The sequence below is a fragment of the Procambarus clarkii genome, chromosome 41 (assembly GCF_040958095.1).
Source record: "Procambarus clarkii isolate CNS0578487 chromosome 41, FALCON_Pclarkii_2.0, whole genome shotgun sequence".
NCBI lineage: Eukaryota > Metazoa > Arthropoda > Malacostraca > Decapoda > Cambaridae > Procambarus > Procambarus clarkii.
Genome location: NC_091190.1, coordinates 38,200,226 through 38,217,725, shown reverse-complemented (window position 1 = coordinate 38,217,725; position 17,500 = coordinate 38,200,226). Strand labels below are relative to the sequence as shown.

The 17,500-nt window shown below is 45.3% G+C and overlaps 1 protein-coding gene across 1 annotated transcript in view; it reads right to left on the bottom strand.

Moving 5' to 3' along the window:
• Nucleotides 1-17,500, bottom strand: part of LOC138373315 (F-box DNA helicase 1-like) — a 39,493-nt gene that overhangs the window by 13,755 nt on the left and 8,238 nt on the right. The window contains exon 3 of the mRNA XM_069339504.1: nucleotides 2,392-2,555. Coding sequence (XP_069195605.1) covers nucleotides 2,392-2,555 — 164 coding nt within the window. The remainder of the gene's footprint in view (nucleotides 1-2,391; nucleotides 2,556-17,500) is intronic.

Below are 17,500 nucleotides of genomic sequence, written 5' to 3'. Positions count from 1 at the left end.
TGCCGTAGGCATAACCTAAGCCATAGTCGCCTTGAAGTTTATTGAAATGCACACTACCTTTCTTTGCGTTGATTGCTGTAATTGTTTTGTTTACTTTCCGCTTAAGGTCTTCTACGGGGTTCCTCGTGATTCGTTGAAATTTGGAGTCGTCACTTAGGATGTCGCTAATTTTGTTCATGTATTCATGGGTAGGAATCAATACATATGCTGCTGTTTTGTCGGCTTTTCTTATTGTTACGTCTTTCAGTAGACGTTATGTAGATGACATATTCGTAATAGTAAAAGACTCAGATGAACTAATTGACCTAAAAAGACACCTAGAGATAGAGTCAGTACTCCGATTTACACATGAAAATAGTGAAAATAACAGTCTGCCATTCTTGGATGTACTAATAACAAAAACAGGAACCTCTTTAAGCACCAACGTATATACCAAGCCCACCAACATAGGATTATGCCTGAACGGTAGAAGTGAGTGCCCCCAAAGATACAAAGCCAGTGTTCTCAATGCTTATATTCGTCGAGCGCTTACCCACTGCTCTGAATGGAGCAACGTGAGTAGAGAGTTTGAAAGAGTAACTCAGGTATTGGTGAACAACGGATATAGCAACGCGGAAATAAACGCTGCTATAAGAAGACACTTGGACCGTTGGTATAATTCAGAACCTAGAACAGAAACCACAACACCCCCAATAAAATTGTATTACAAATCAACCATGCACAGTGAACATATAAAAGAGGAAAGAATAATGAAAGAAATAATCCGTAAAGGAGTAAAAGCACTACTCCTAACCAAAACATAAACCTGATAATATTCTACAAAACCAAGAAGACTTCCGAACTCCTTATCAAAAACAGCCCGAAGCCGACGGAGAACCCTCTACAGCAGTCAAGCGTTGTATACATGTACACTTGCCCCCACGAAGGATGTAACCTTCAATGTAAGTACATAGGTATGACGTCGACCAAGCTGACGAGGCGTTTGACATGCCATCTTCAATCTGGTGCCCCTAGGAATCACATGAGACAAGCCCATGACATTACTCTAACAAGAGAAATGTTGAACAAGAATACTTGCATAATAGACAAAACCCAAGATTCAAGAAGATTACATATTCTTGAGGCAATTCACATAAGAATAGAGCGACCTACCATGAACACCCAAATCACGGAACTATTTACTCTACCCACCATGAGAGTAAGGACAAGACAAGAACATATCGATGCCAACACAGAAGACAATGTCCAACATAACAGGCCAATTACACTGGATTAATCTTTGTGTTTGGATAGGAGATGCCTCGTATGGGCCAATAAGCCTTCTGCAGCCCCTATGTTTATCCCTTTTGTATCCCCCCATGTTTTCACCTTCATTGTATTATCACCTGACCTAATGCGGGTATAAAATCAACTAGTATTGTAAGATCTGTTCACTTGAGAATGAACCATGGAGTTCGAAACGTCGTGCAAATTATACAAATAAGTGTAATACACTCTATAGTAAATCACTTCTTTTCTTCACCTTAAAAGTACGAAAATGAGTTTTGGAGAACTCCTATTTCAATTAAGCCCTGATGCTAAGAAATAGAGGGACAGAAGCCCTAAACCAGAAAATAATAAACAGAATATGCGGTCATATTCAATGAAACATGTTTGAAAGAAAACCTGCTGCCAGTATACACAAATATATAATATATATAAATATATAATATATATATAAATATATAATATATATAAAATATAATATATATATAAATATATATATTATATATATATAATAGCTAGGGGGGAGGAGAACGCGAGCTAGGGGGGAGGAGAACGCGAGCTAGGGGGGAGGAGAACGCGAGCTAGGGGGGAGGAGAACGCGAGCTAGGGGGGAGGAGAACGCGAGCTAGGGGGGAGGAGAACGCGAGCTAGGGGGGAGGAGAACGCGAGCTAGGGGGGAGGAGAACGCGAGCTAGGGGGGAGGAGAACGCGAGCTAGGGGGGAGGAGAACGCGAGCTAGGGGGGAGGAGAACGCGAGCTAGGGGGGAGGAGAACGCGAGCTAGGGGGGAGGAGAACGCGAGCTAGGGGGGAGGAGAACGCGAGCTAGGGGGGAGAGAACGCGAGCTAGGGGGGAGGAGACGCGAGCTAGGGGGAGGAGAACGCGAGCTAGGGGGAGGAGAACGCGAGCTAGGGGGAGGAGAACGCGAGGAAATGGAGGAAAGCCGGAGTCAGGGAATTGAGAAGAGGATCAGGACAACGGAACCGAGGCAATGAGATGTGAACAAGAGCAAGGAGGAGGAGAGTATGAGAAATAGGAGAACAGGAGGATGCGAAAAAAACAGGAATAAGGAGAACAGGAGGAGAATAAGAACAATGGGAGAAGAAAAGGAGTATGGAACACCTACGGAACACGATGAGGGTAGCGACGTGCCAGAGGTTGAAGGGTCTGGGCATGAGCGCCTCCTCCATATTCTCCAGAGTATCACTTGCCAAGGTGTACAATCTGTGTCTCTCAAGGACTAGCTTGGTGGCTGCTACAGCTCCTGGCCCGTGTCTGCTGCCCATCATCCTGCAATATCCGCAACACCGTTACTGATGCTCTGTCCTGCTTCTAATGGTGTCTCGTATTGTCTTATCTTACCTGGTGAGACTGGTGATACAGTTTCTCATGTAGTTATCAATAGTGGAAACCAGGAATACAACCTTGCGTTTTTGTTTTCCCGACGCACTATTGTAGTCCGGGTCGTTTTTAGTTACTTACATACACAATACACATTCACATATACAACCTACTTTCTGCTTAAGGTAGTCTTGCAATGACTTACTTCAGTGACGCACGGTCGTACACACACTCCATACTCTCCCGGAGGGTATAGACTTATTTCTCTCAATGTTTGCTGACGACGCCAAAATTATGAGAAATATTAACACAGAGGAGGACAGCTTGAGGCTTCAAGAAGCCCTGGACAAGCTGCAGGAATGGTCGAACAAATGGTTGTTTGAGTTTAACCCAAGCAAATGTAATGTAATGAAGATAGGTGAAGGGAGCAGGTGACCAGATACAAGGTATCATTTGGGGAATGAAATACTTCAAGAGTCAGAGAGCGAGAGAGACCTGGGGTTTAATATCACGCCAGACCTATCCCCTGAAGCTCATATCAAGGGGATAACATCAGCGGCATATGCTAGATTGGCATATGAACGCGAGCTAGAACGCGTTTAGAACGGCCTTTAGAAACTTGTGTAAGGAATCTTTCAGAACATTATATCACATATGTCAGACCAATCCTGGAGTATGCGGCCCCAACACGGAGTCCATATCTAGTCAAGCATAAGGCTAAACTGGAAAAGGTTCAAAGGTTTGCCACCAAACTAATACCCGAACTGAGGGGTATGAGCTACGAGGAGAGACTAAGGGAATAAAACCTCACGTCACTGAGAGACAGAAGAGTTAGAGGGGACATGATCACCACATACAAGATTCTCACAGGAATTGATAAGGTAGATAAAGACACTTTTTAACACAAGGGGCAAACGCACTAGGGGGGGACAGGTGGAAATCGTGCGCTCAAATGAGCCATAGAGACGTTAGAAAGAATTTTTTCAGTGTCAGTAGTAGACAAATGGAATGCATTAAGGAGTGATGTGGTGGAGGATGACTCCATACACAGCTTTAAATGTGGATATGATAGAGCCCAGTAAGCTCAGGAACCTGTACATTAGTTGATTGACCGTTGAAAGGCAGGACCAAAGAGCCAGAGCTCAACCCCCGCAAGCACAATTAGGTGAGTACACACACACGCCTCTACTTTCTGCTTAAGGTAGTCTTACAATGACCGACACATGTAGGGTCAATAACTGAGGTACCGAGTAAGCTGGGGAGGGATGGAAAGACTGCAACAGCTAAAGGACAAATTGGATTACAAAGCACCTCTTGAATATGTGAAAATGAAGGAACCAATATAGTAATTAGAAAAGAGAAAGAGAAAGCTGTGGGCACAATACATCAAGGGGACACTGAAGCAGAGTGATGAAAGAGATGATGACAAAGATCTACAGAAGAAAAGAACAATAGTCATACAGGGACTAATCGAGGAATGAGTCCATTTCAAAACACAAGAGGGTACAATATTAAAGACTAGAGCTGGGAGATATCTCAGATGTTTGAATGCTTACCGGGCGATGACAAAAGTTGCGTTATCATATTGTATTGGACCAAATACTCAGAATACTACTAATCTACCCGTTCTGGTAGAATTTAACAATGTACATGCAGTTGAATATATATTGAAGTAAAAACATTTATTGAGGAGGTTAGAGAATTACTGTAATGTTTACATAGAACGATTCATGATGAGGCAGGAGCAGCAGGACCATAAAACACAAATTTCATGCCAATAGAAACGAAACAATCAAACATTGACTGGAAGGATCTTGACCGCACTACCCAACTCCGCCTCCCTTCCCAACCACACCCTACCCTAACACGCCCCCAACCCTCCGATACCCGAGAATGACCGGACCTATGCCTCCCTACTACACCCAATTCCCACATCCTTGCATGCTTTGTCACAATATTGTACACACCGTACAAGGAGGAAATTAAGGATACATATGCGCAAGTCGTAAAAAAGAAAAGTAGGAGAGAGAGAGAGAGAGAGAGAGAAAGAGAGAGAAGAGAGAGAGAGAGAGAGAGGGGGGGGGGGGGATCACAAAAGTGTTTCTGGAAGTCAAAACCTGAAATGACCAAGCAGAAGTTTGGCAAACAATTAGAAAAGAACTAGTTTAACAGTAAACTACTACAAAACCCTGCAGATAGAAGAAAGTCCAGAATAATTTTGGGTGTTTAGACAAGAAAATATCATCTAGAGTGGACAGAGCAGCTGGAGAGATAAAAATCAGAGAAAATAGTAGGTTTAGGAGAAGGCCTCAATTCAAAGAGAAATGTCAGTGATTTTAGGTGGATAGGAAAATATGAGAAAGATAAGAACCCCTCCTAAGGGTGACATACACAGGAGGGAAAAAAATGACGGAAATGCTTGAAATTACAAGCAAATTTGAGTGTGATGAGGTTGACACACTTTGGTCAATAGGGTAAGACTTTTCAAAGGAATACAGAGAAAAGGTGAAAAACCTCGATGAAGCAAAACGTCTAAATAGGAATAGAAATGGAGGCAAACTCCTTTTTCTACAAAGTGTTAGGGACTGAAACGCTACTGAAATGGTACATAAAAACCAAGGAATAAAATCAGAGGAAATGAGAAGGGAAAGGAAACATGTTCCTGAAAAATTATATACCCAAGATATTCCAAGAAAGTGAGTTGGAAATATCTGCACAAACAATATATATTATTGCACTTACCAAAACAAGGATCAATGTAGAAAACAGAACTATTAGCTGAATATCAAATAAATTGATTTAAACTATTTCACACAGACAGATATATATGACGAGGAAGTGAAGTAGCATTTATGTTAGGGAAAATTTGAAATGTAGTCTCAATGAGGGAATCAAAACTGAGCTACACACAAACCATTTGGCTAGAATTAAACGAAAGAGTTAACAATCTTATAATAGGAGCTATATACAGGCCACCAAAGGACCTATGGAATGAAATATCTAGAGCATCTAGATCAAACAATATTGGTGTCATAGCAGACATTAATTTTAATGGAATAAACTGGCTAAACAGAACAGGGAATAAAAAGAAAATTTTCTTGAATTAATTGACAATTACTTCATTAAGCAACACATTAAAGAATCAACACGTGAAAATAATATTTTAGACTTAGTGTTAACTAACAGGGAATCGCAAATTAATGACTTTGAAATAGGAAGTGAGCTAGGGAACAGTGATAAAAAAGAAATATTTAGCATAGAATGGAATAGATTTGTAGGAAAAAATTACGTTAAAAAGTGACATTTTCGAAAAACCTTTTTTTAATTGCCTAATAATTTTGGGGAGTGAAATAGATTGGAAAGTCCTGGGCATTGGGGGGTGGGAGCCAGTCTTGGAGCTGGACGTGAACCCAGTGATGGTTGTTGTAAAAAGGGATTTCGATGTGGATTCATAATATGACTTATCTAAAAACATTTTAAGCAAAGCTCAGGAATTTGTATTGTATAATACACAATACAAATTTAATTGATCGAACAATAATGACCCAAATTGGTTAAGTATCTGAAGAAACTTGTAAGTGGAAAGAGCTTGGAACATATGGATTAAGAATGAGGAAGCCAGTTTAGAACAACAATTCGTCTAACTGATTAGAAATGTTAAAAAGAGAGATAAGGAGGTCAAAAAGAAACCATGAAGTTCTAATAGCAGGACAAGCAAGACAAATCCGAAAGTTTTTTTCAGTTATATCTAACATATTAAGGAAAGGATAGGTCAATTAAAAACTGAGACAGGTCAGATAACTGACAATGAAGAAGAGATGAGCAGTATTTTTAATAAATATTTATCTTTGTATTTACTAAAGAGGAATTGAACATTATGCCTTTAGCTGAACAAGTCTATGTGGGATGGGGAGGAGGACAGGTTGACTAGTTTAGCAATTACCAAGATGTTAAACAAATAGAGAGACTCAAGCCAAACAAATCCCCAGGGCCAGACGAAGTGTTTGCCAAGGAGTTCTGGCAATTATATTTATGCATTGATTTTTTTGGTTTTAAATTCTTACTGATGATAACTCCCACATCAATTTCGTAGCGAGGACTTTCCAATCTGAACACCATCTAGCTCGGATCTTTTAAATATCATCATTACCTAGCCTCAAAACCTTACATTTGTCAGCACTAAACTGCATCTGCCAATCTTCTGACCATCTCAAAACCCTATTAAAATTGTCTTTAAGTGATTGAGTCTTTTTCCATGTTTATTTCCCACCGAATTTTTGTATCATCGGTAAACTTGCAAATACAGTAGAACCTCAATTAACGAATTTAATCCGTTCCGGCACCGAGCTCGTCTTGTGAAATAATCATCTTTCAAAACGAATTTCCACATATAAAATATTGGAGAGGTAAATAAGCTGTTCCACTACCGAAAAAACATCAATATGATATTCGATTTTTTAAATAATGGCACACACTCAACGAACCTTTATAACATTTCTACTTTTTCAAATTTGTTTAATTTTTTTTCGTTTTTTCATTTTTTTTTCAACATGGAGCAGTCTACCTGAGACTGAACAGACGTTAATGACATTTATTATTTTTTTCAACTTTGTTCACTTATATTTAAATTTTTTATTGCAAAAAGTTTGTTCAGTGTTTGTCAGGTAGGCTGCTCCATTATGTCAATCTTTGTTTCAAATGTGTTCAATTTGTTTTTTATTTTTTCATTTATCTATTATTAATTGAGCAGTCTACTTGGCACACACTGAACGAACCCTTATGACTTTTCACCTTTTTTCAACGTTTTTTAATATTTCTCTTTTATACTACAGACATAAGTAAGTAATTATCAAAAGAAGGCACCAAACCGGGAAGGCTATGTAGCACTATCAAATGCGTGGATGCCAATACGAGAACAAAAACGCACAAGGCGAACGATATCAAAAGTATCCGAGTCACCTAGAATTCTATTGAGGGACAGGTGACCGCGAAGGGCGGTCGGAAAGCAAGACGCACGCTCGTCCTGGAAGTCAGGACATTCAAGAAGGACATGCACGACCGTAAGAGGGACAATGCAACTAGGACAATAAGGAGTAGGGCGGCGCTCCATCAAGTGACCATGGGTTAAGCGAGTATGGCCAATACGTAACCTCGCCAGAGCTGTTTCCCATCGCCGGTTACGGTGGTAGGAGGACGGCCACGAGGAAACACAACACTTAAGAGTACGTAGTTTGTTACCAGTAACAGACGACCAAGAAGCCTGCCAACGGGCAAGGACGGAGGAATGGATAACCGGATAAAAGTCGGAATATGGAATACCTTTATGAGAGATGGGACAAGGAGTGGACAGCTTCCTTGGTGGCAGCATCCGCACGCTCATATAAAGACACACCAATATGGCTGGGAACCCAACAAAACTCGACCGACTTAAATTTACTGTGAACAAGAAACAGCCAATGCTGGATCTCGACAACTACTGGATGAACCGGATTAATGGACTCGAAAGCTATGAGGGCACTACGAGAGTCAACAACAACTACAAAGGAAGACTGACAACGAGAAAGCAGGAGACGAAGAGCATAGAGAAAAGCATAAAGCTCCGCTGTAAAGATGCTAGTCTCCGGAGGTAAGCGACACACATAAGTGCGATCAGGAAAAACAACAGAGTAGCCAACACTGTACGCAGACTTAGACCCATCGGTGAAGACAGAAACGGAGCGGGAGCGAGAAGAAAAGTGCTCAAGGAAAAGGTGTTTTAGAACCGTAGGAGGGGTAAAAGCTTTAGTGATGCGGGTCAAAGATGTACAAAACCGTAGAAGAGGGACTCTCCACGGGGCAAAGAAGGAACAGCACGAGGAGAAACATTAGAAATACGAACGGGAATAGAATCCAGTAGGCGAGATAACCGGACAGAAAGAGGGAGGTGGTGGAGAGGAACAGGAACCGCAGGAGGGGTAAAAGTTAAAGCACGACAGAGGCGAGACAGAGGATGTTGTAAGGACCATGCAAGATAGCGAAGACAGTAGCGATCACGGCGGTCCTGGAGAGACAGGAAGCCAGTGTCAACATAAGCTAAGGATGGGAGTTGAACGAAAGGCACCAGAACCGAGGCGCAACCCAGTATGGTGCAAAACATCAAGACGGCGAAGAGTAAAAGGAGAAGCAGACGAGTAAGCAGGGCAACCATAATCAAGCTTAGACAGGACGAGAGAGGAATGTAAAGCAAGGAGAGTGCGCCTATCTGCCCCCCAAGAATTATGGAACAATACCCGAAGGAGGGCAAGGGCCTTAGAGCACTGAACACGGAGATATGGGGAGACCAAGACAAACGAGTGTCAAGGAATAACCCCAAAAGCTTCGTGGAATCTTTGTACTCAAGGGGATGACCATAAAGTGACAAAGAGGGACGAAGAACGAGCCGTTTTCGCGTAAAAGTCATGGCACAAGTCTTAGAAGTAGAGAACTTGAAGCTATGATCGGTGGCCCAAGACGACACTGCATCAATTGCAAGTTGAAGCCGGCACTGAAGGAGAGGCGAATCATCACCCTGACAGCAAAGGGTAAGATCATCGACATAGAGAGCGGAGAAGACACCTGAAGGAAGAGAGGAAAGAAGACCATTGAGGGCAACCAGAAAAATAGTAGTGCTCAGAACACTACCCTGGGGCACACCTTTGTATTGCTGAAAAGAGGCAGAGAGAGCGGTACCAAGGTGCACACGAAAGGAACGACTAGAGAGGAAGCTGTGGAGAAATTGAGGGAGATGACCACGAAGGCCAAAAAAATTAAGTTGAGAAAACATGATATCGCCAAGAGGTGTCGTAAGCCTTTTCTAGATCAAAAAGGACGGCAACAACGGAGGTCTTCGCAGAAAAAGCAGTACAAATATTGACCTCCAAGTTCACCAGGACATCTGTCGTGCTGCGGCACTTGCGGAAACCAAATTGGAGAAGGGGAGAGGAGGTGATGGTGTTACAGGAACCACATCAGACGAACGTTAACCATACGTTCAAAGAGTTAGCAGATAACTTGTTGAGGGCAATAGGGGGAAATTCCTTAGGGGAAGTACCCCTGAGACCCCAATTTGCGAACATGGAGGACAACGGCATCGAGCCAGTCCTCAGGGACTGACGACGACTCCCAGATCCGATTATACAGACTCAGGTAAATACTGAGACGAGCATGGAGGGAGATGGCGAAGCATCTCATAATGAATACCATCGGAGCCCGCCGGCGTAGAACCGCAGAGGGCCAGGGCAGAACGAAGTTCAGAGAGAGAGAAGGGATCATTATAGGGAAGCTGAAGACGAGTGCAGAAATCTAAAGGACAAGATTCAAGAACAGGTTTACGAAGAAGGAAAGATTGGGGAAGATGAAGACCAGAGCTAACAGAAGAAAAGTGGGAACCCAGTTCGGAAGCGACCTGCAACGGGTCCGCCACAAGAGTACTATGGAGGTGAAGGACCGGTGAAACATCGGGAACGAACTTACCCGCTATCTTGCGGATACGCTTCCAGATCTGTGGCAGAGGAGTTTCGGACAGTAATTGTTGAAGACATAAGATGCTCAACATTCACGCTTAGCCGTACGGATGGCCCTACGGGCCACCGCACTCGCTTTCCAAAAGAAAAGAAAAGAATCTGCCGTCTGCCGACGGCGGTGCCTGTTCCAGGCTGCACGCTTACAGTGGACAGCCCGAGCACAATCCGCATTCCACCAGGGAACGCACTTATGTGGACCCCGAGAGGAAGAGCGAGGAATAGAGCGGAGGGTAGCGTTTAGGACAGTGTAAGGAAAAGGAGGAGAGCACGAGGGAGAGGCAGAAGGGAGAGGTCAGAGAGAGCAGCACTGAGGGTAAATAGGGTCCAGTCCGTCTTAGCAAACTGCCACCTAGGGAAGGAGAGTGAAGGGCGAAAAGAGAAAAAGGAAACAAGGATGGGGAAATGGTCACTGCCATTGAGGTCATCAAGAACCTGCCACGTGAAATCTAAGTAAAGAGAAGAAGAGCAGAGAGAAAGATCAAGACAGGAAAGGGTGCGAGTCCGAGAGTCCAAGTGAGTGGGCTCACCATAATTCAGAAGAGACAGGGAAGAAGAGAGGATAAACGGCTCTGAAGGCGACCTTGGGTATTCGTCAGAACATCACCCCAATGAGAATGACAATTGAAATCACCCAGCAGGAGCACAGGCTCCAGCAAGGAGTCCAGGTGGTGTTTCAAATCAGTAAGAGAAAGCGGGACACTCGGGGGAAGATAAATGGAACAAACTGTGTACCATTTCCCCACAAAGATACGAGAAGCAGAACAATGGAGAGGCGAAGGAAAAAGTAAGGGGACAAAGGGAACATCAGCGCGAACCAAGAGAGCAGAAGAATTAGGAGCCCCAGCAACGGCTTGGTGGGGGGGGGGGGGGGAAGAGAAAGGAATAGCCACGAAAACGACCAGGACGAGCACCAAGCATCGGCTCCTGGAGACATGACACAAAGGGGCGAAAACCACGAAATTAGAAGTTGGAGTTCGAGGAAATTGGCGTAATAACTTCGAACGTTCCATTCAAGAATGGACATCGACGAGAAGAGAAAGGACAACAACAGAGAACAAGGAAGAAACAAAGGCGAAAGAGCAACATAGCACGTTAAAGAATATCAGGGTCAGCAAAGTCAGGGTTAGAGGGCATGGGTAAACTGAGCAAAGACGGAGGGAAGGAAGCAGGAGAACAGACAAGAGGTGGGCGGGCGGGGTTCGGAGGAGGAGGAAGAGGAGGAGACAACGGAGAGGAGCAGGCAAGGACAGCAGCAGGAAGAGGGGGAGTAGAAAGAGGGGAGGGGGAATAGAAAGAGGGGAGCGCACCTCAGCAAGGGCAGCAACCGAGAGGGAAGCAGTGGCCAAAGAAACCTCCATTGCAGGAACACGGGACGCAACCACTGAAATGGGAAGGGAAGGAGCAATAGAGCCAGTAGTAGGGGCCAAGGAAGAAAGCGAAGCCTTCTTACCCGCCGGGGAGGAGGAAGGAGAGGAGCCAGGCTTACGCTTCTGACGTAAAAAGACCGGTGTCCCAGCAACTACGTACTGGGCAAAGGAATCCAGCGTCTTAACAGAAGAAGCTGAACGAGAGAACACACGACGGCCGTTAGGAGAGCGATGGACATTCGCCTGCACCGACAGGCGGTGGGGAGAGTCAATAGATGGAGGAGAAGGATGGGAAGGAGGAGAAGGATGGTAAGGAGGAGAAGGATGGGAAGGAGGATCGGAGGGAGACGAGGAAGACATGGAAGACACAGGAGACATGACAGACCGGGTAGAAAGGAGAACCCCAGACAGAGGACCAGGAGGGGGACCCTTCAGGACAGAACTCAAAGTAACAGAGGAGGGGGCAGTGGGCGCATCAGGGTCCAAGGCCCGGAAACGGTTGTGAGTCTGAGGAAGGTGGGAAGGACGAGGAGAGGAAGAGCGCAACACGTGAGCATAAGAGACGTTAGCCCAAGGCGGGAGCTGGCGAACCTGGCGCCTCGCCTTGGGAAAAGATAAACGCTCCCGGTGCTTCAGGTTGAGGACGGCTGCCTCAAGTTTGTAATGGATACAGGAACGGGAGAAGGTAGGATGGGCCTCACCGCAGTGTGAGGTAGCGAGCTTGGGGAGAAGTGCATTCCGACTAAGAGTAACCTTCACCCCCACACAAAGGAGAGAGAGACAGTCCCAGAGCAGCGGAGGGCACCATGCCCAAACCTCCAGCACTTGTTACAAAGCCGAGGAGAAGGAATATACTCCTGGACAGAGCACCTGGCACCAGCAAGAATGACAGGATGGAAGGGTCCTACCATCAAAGGTGATCTTCACAACCCAAAGGGTTGACGGCGACGACCACGAGGGGAACGAGTAAACGAGTCTACCTGGAGGACAGAATGGCCTTGGGCATCAAGGATATGTCGAATATCGTCGTGGCAGTCTCGCAGATCTCTAACACCGGTCGCAACATGAAGCGGGAGGAGAATTGTGCTAACAATGGCGTTTCAACTGAAACGTTCTTTGAGACCCGAACAGGGATCTCGCCAAGGCAGTATAAGGCAGCTAAGCGGGAAGCTACAGCTTGAGAAGGAGCAGCAACGACACGTGTACCGAGACGAGTGGGGTTGAAAGTAACAGACACATCCACGGAATCAACGAGATGCCGATGGAGGGAGAAATCGTCAGGCGGCGCAGAATCAAGAGGGAGGAGATCAAAGTATTTGGCCCACGAAGCAGGACCAAATAAGGCCTGATACGCATTAGTACAGGAAGGAAACGATCGAGTATGGCCGTGGCGCCGACGGCGTTGAGAACCCCCAGAGAGAGGGGTCAAAAGGCGCAGTAGTCACGAGAGACTTAGCCGCACCAGGGGACGAAATGGTCACCACTGGGGGCGTGAGGCTCGACCCAACCACAAAGGAGGGAGGGGAGCTGGAGGAAGAATTCAGGACGGTCAAAGGAAGAGCAAGGTCGGGGCCCAATGCAGCGGGGGCTACAGAGCCCGGTCTTCAAATACAGGCCGACTCGGGGGCTTGGTCGCCCACCCCACGAGCCTGAGAGGGTACAACAGTAACATTCAACGACATATAGACGTAGAGAAATTAATTCATCCACGAATGTGCCCCCATACCCACCATGGAGCCACAATTAGAGACAGGACACCCAACAGGAAGCTGTTGCCGATCATGCCGGGGCCCCCTAGGGGTGCGTCGTGAGTATACGCCCCACAAACGCCACCTTAAGAACCGTCAGTCCGTCGAGATCGGGTTCAGCTATGAAAGGGGGATTGACAATAAAAGGTTCCCCTCGCTCGAGACGTCGGGTACTACAGTTCTACGGGTGCAAGAGTATGCCTCCTCAAGCACCTGGGCGTCAAAATAGAAGAAGTCCAAAGGAATAACCAAAACAAGCAAAAGGTCGGCAGGAAAAGACAAGCAGATAGGAGAAGAGGGGGGAGAAAAACGAAACAAAAGGAAAAGGAAAAGCAATCCGGCACAAGTAGAGAAGACAGCAGCAGAAGTGCAAGGCCACCAAAGGACAGAGGACTGTCCCACGGAGCATCACACTCCAGCATCCGTCCACTAAGCCCCCCTCACGGCGCCAATGGGCCGGATGGGGAGGGGGTTATACTACAGAAAAATCAATGCTTTTCAACATCACAGCAGTCAACCCTTTACATGCCAGCATCATTAGCATCTTTAAACAAAAAAATCATATATTTGCATCGTCAGAGGCATCTGAGAATATGCGAGAAGCAGCGGGAACGCACTATGCGGTATTCTCGTTAATCAAACGAGTCCTCGCCAATCGAAACACGTTGTTAGCAATCGGCACGCTCGTTATTCAAAATGCTTGTAAATTGAGGCACTCGTCATTAGGTTCCACTGTATTGCTGCTCAAACCTGAATCAATTATTTACATATATTATGAATAACAGTGGTCCTGGGAGAGAGCCTTGAGGCACTCCACTTATAACATTTGCCCACCCTTACTTAACCCCATTTATACTGTTTCCTTTGGTATAGCCATGCCCTAATTCCACTTAATATATCACCCCCAAATAGCATGAACGTCTATCTTTTTAAGCAATCTTTCATGGGGCATTGTATTAAAAGCTTTGCTAAAGTTAAGGTGTACAACATCACAAACCTTACCACTATCAACTGCCTCAACTAGGCTGGAATAAAATGGCAAATTTGTTAAACTTTAGCGGCCATTAGTAAAACCATGTAGTGAATCATTTATTAATCTATGTTTTTAAGATGAACACGAATGGTATTTGCAATAATCGATTCAAGTAACTTTCCAACAATAGATGTTAAGATAATTGGCCGATAGTTTGAGGCAAATTATCTATCTCCTTTTTTTGGAAATTGGTACCATACCAGAAACCTTCCACGACTTTGGCCTTCTGCCTGACTAATGACGTATTAAATATGGTAGACAACGTCTCGCAAAGCTTCTCTTTGCATTCTATAAGCACCCTGGCCAACACTTCGTCCAACCCTAGGGATTTGTTTTGCTCGAGTTTCACTATTTCTAATAACATCCTCCATGGTAACTGCTAATTAGTCAATCTATCTTCTCTATCCAACATAAACGTGTTCAGCTAAAGGCACAATGTTAACACTTTCGCTATCCCAGCATGCGTGCCGTAAACTTAGAGGTCACTCTCCAGGCGTGCAGGTGAGCGCTCGGCGACACCGAAATGTGTATACTCGTTTCAGTTTTCTCCCCTTAATTCTCGTGCTACGTCGTTCGTTTTGGTATCGTGTTTGCAATAGAATTCTTTAGAGGTGTACATGCATATAATGTCCAATTAGCCTGGCGTGACTCCCCACAGCAAAGCCTAAATTCGGCAAAAATTATTATAAAAAAAAGGCACCAAACCGGGAAGGCTATGTAGCACCATCAAATGTGTGGAATAATCAGAGATGGCTAAATATCACTAAGGATGCCAATACGAGAACAGAAATGCATAAGACGAACGATATCAAAAGTATCCCAATTACCAAAAATTCTACAGGTGACCGTTATGGGCGGTTGAAAAGCAAGACACGCTCGTCCTGGATGTCAGGACATTCAACAAGGATATGCACGACTGTAAGAGGGACAACGCAATTTTGGACAATAAGGAGCTGAGCGGCGCTCCATTAAGTGACCGTGAGTTAAGCGAGTATGGCCAAGACGCAACCGCTCTGGAGCTGTTTCCCACAGCCGGTTACGGTGGCAGGAGGAAGGCCACTGGGGGACACAACGCTTAAGAGTACACAGTTTGTTACCAACAACCCTGCCAACGGGCAAGGATAGAGGAATGACTAACTGGATAAAAGTCGGAAAAAGGAATACCTTTACAGGAAATGGAACTGGAGTGGATAGCCTCCCTAGTGGCAGCATCTGCACATTCATTTAAAGAAACACCAACATGGCTGGGAATCCAGCAAAACTCCACGGATTTAAATTTACTAGAGATAAGAAACAGCCAATGTTTAATCTCGCGACACGGAGAGAGAGATGGACAGGATTTAAGGACCCGAGTGCAATGAGGACACTACGATAGTCAACAACAATCACAAAGGAGGATTGACAACGAGAAAGCAGGAGACGGAGAGAATGGAGAATAGCATAAAGCTCCGCTGTGAAGATGGTAGTCTCCGAAGGAAAGCGACACATAAGTGCAGTCAGGAAAAACAACGGAGTAGCCCCCAACGTCCGCGGACTTAGACCCATCAGTGAAGATGGAAACGGAGTGGGAGCGTGTGGTAAAAAAAAAAAAAAAAAAAAAAGAAAAAAAAAGGCGTTTCAGAACCAGAGGAGGAGTAAAAGCATTAGTAATGCGAGTCAGGGACGTACAAAATTTCGGAAAGGAGGACCCTCCAAGGGGGCAAGGAAGGAACAATACGAGAAGAAATACGAGAAAGACTCGTGGAAAGAGACTAGTAAGCGAGATAGCCGGACAGAAAGAGGGAGGTGGTGAAGAGGAAGGGTAAACGTCAAAGCACGACAGAGGCGAGAGGAGGGATGTTGCAAGGATCGCGCCAGATAGCGAAGACAGTAGTGATCACGGCGGTCCTAGAGAGGAATCCAGTGTCAACATACAAGCTGAGGGCGGGAGTAGAACGAAAGGCACCAGAGCTGAGACGCAACATAGTATGGTGCAAACCATCAAGATCTTCACAGAGTAAAAGGAGAAGCAGACGAGTAAGCAGGGCAACCATAATCGAGTTTAGACAGGAAGAGTAAGGAATGTGAAGAGGAGCATATGCCTATGCACCCCCCTAAGAATTATGGGACAAAACCTTAAAGAGGGAAAGGGCCTTAGAGCATTCAGCACATAAGTAAGAGATACGTGCCGACTGAGACAAACTAGTGTCAAAGATCTAATCCCAGAAGCTTAGCGGAATGCTTGTACATTAAGGGGATGTCCATAAAGAGACAAAGAGGGACGAAGAGTGACACGCTTCCGTGTACAAGTCATAGCACAAGTCTTAGAAGCAGAGAACTTTAAGCCATGATCGGTGGCCCAAGACAACATGACATCAATCTCAAGTTGAAGCCGTTATTGAAGGAGAGGCAAATCATCACCCCGACAGCAAAGGGTAAGATCGTCTACATAGAGAGCGGTGAAGACACCAGAAGGAAAGTGAGGAAAGAAGACCATTGAGAACAAGAAAGAGTAGTGCTCAGAACACTACCTTGGGGCACACCCTCATTGCCGAAAAGGGGTAGAGAGCGCGATACCGAGCCTCACTCGAAAGGAACGACGAGAGAGGAAACTTTGGAGGAAGAGAGGGAGATTCCCACGAAGGCCAAAAGAATGAAGTTGGGACAGAATATAACGCCAGGTAGTGTCGTAAGCCTTCTCCAGATCAAAAAGGACAGCATCAACAGAGGTCTTCTCAGCAAAAGCAGTACGAATATGAACCTCCAAGTTCACCAGGACATCTGCTGTGCTGCAACACTTGCAAAAACCAAATTGAGTAGAGGAAAGAAGGTGATAGTACTCAAAGAACCACATCACAAGAACGTTGACCATACGTTCAAAGAGCTTGCATACACATATCGTGAGGGCAATAGGGCGGAAGCCCTTAGGGGAAGACCAGAGAGACCTTGGTATCCGAACAGGAAGGACAACAGTATTGAGCCAGTCCTCAGGGATTGACGACGACTCCCAGACCCGATTAAACACTCAGTAAATACCGAGACGAGCACGGAGAGAGATGTTGAGGCATCTCAATGACTGCCATCGGAGCCTGCCGCCGTAGAACTGCAGAAGGCCAGGGCAGACTGGAGCTCAGACAGACAGACACAGGCAGGCAGACAGACAGACAGACAGACACAGGCAGCCAGAGGACAGACAGACAGACACAGGCAGACAGACAGGCAGACA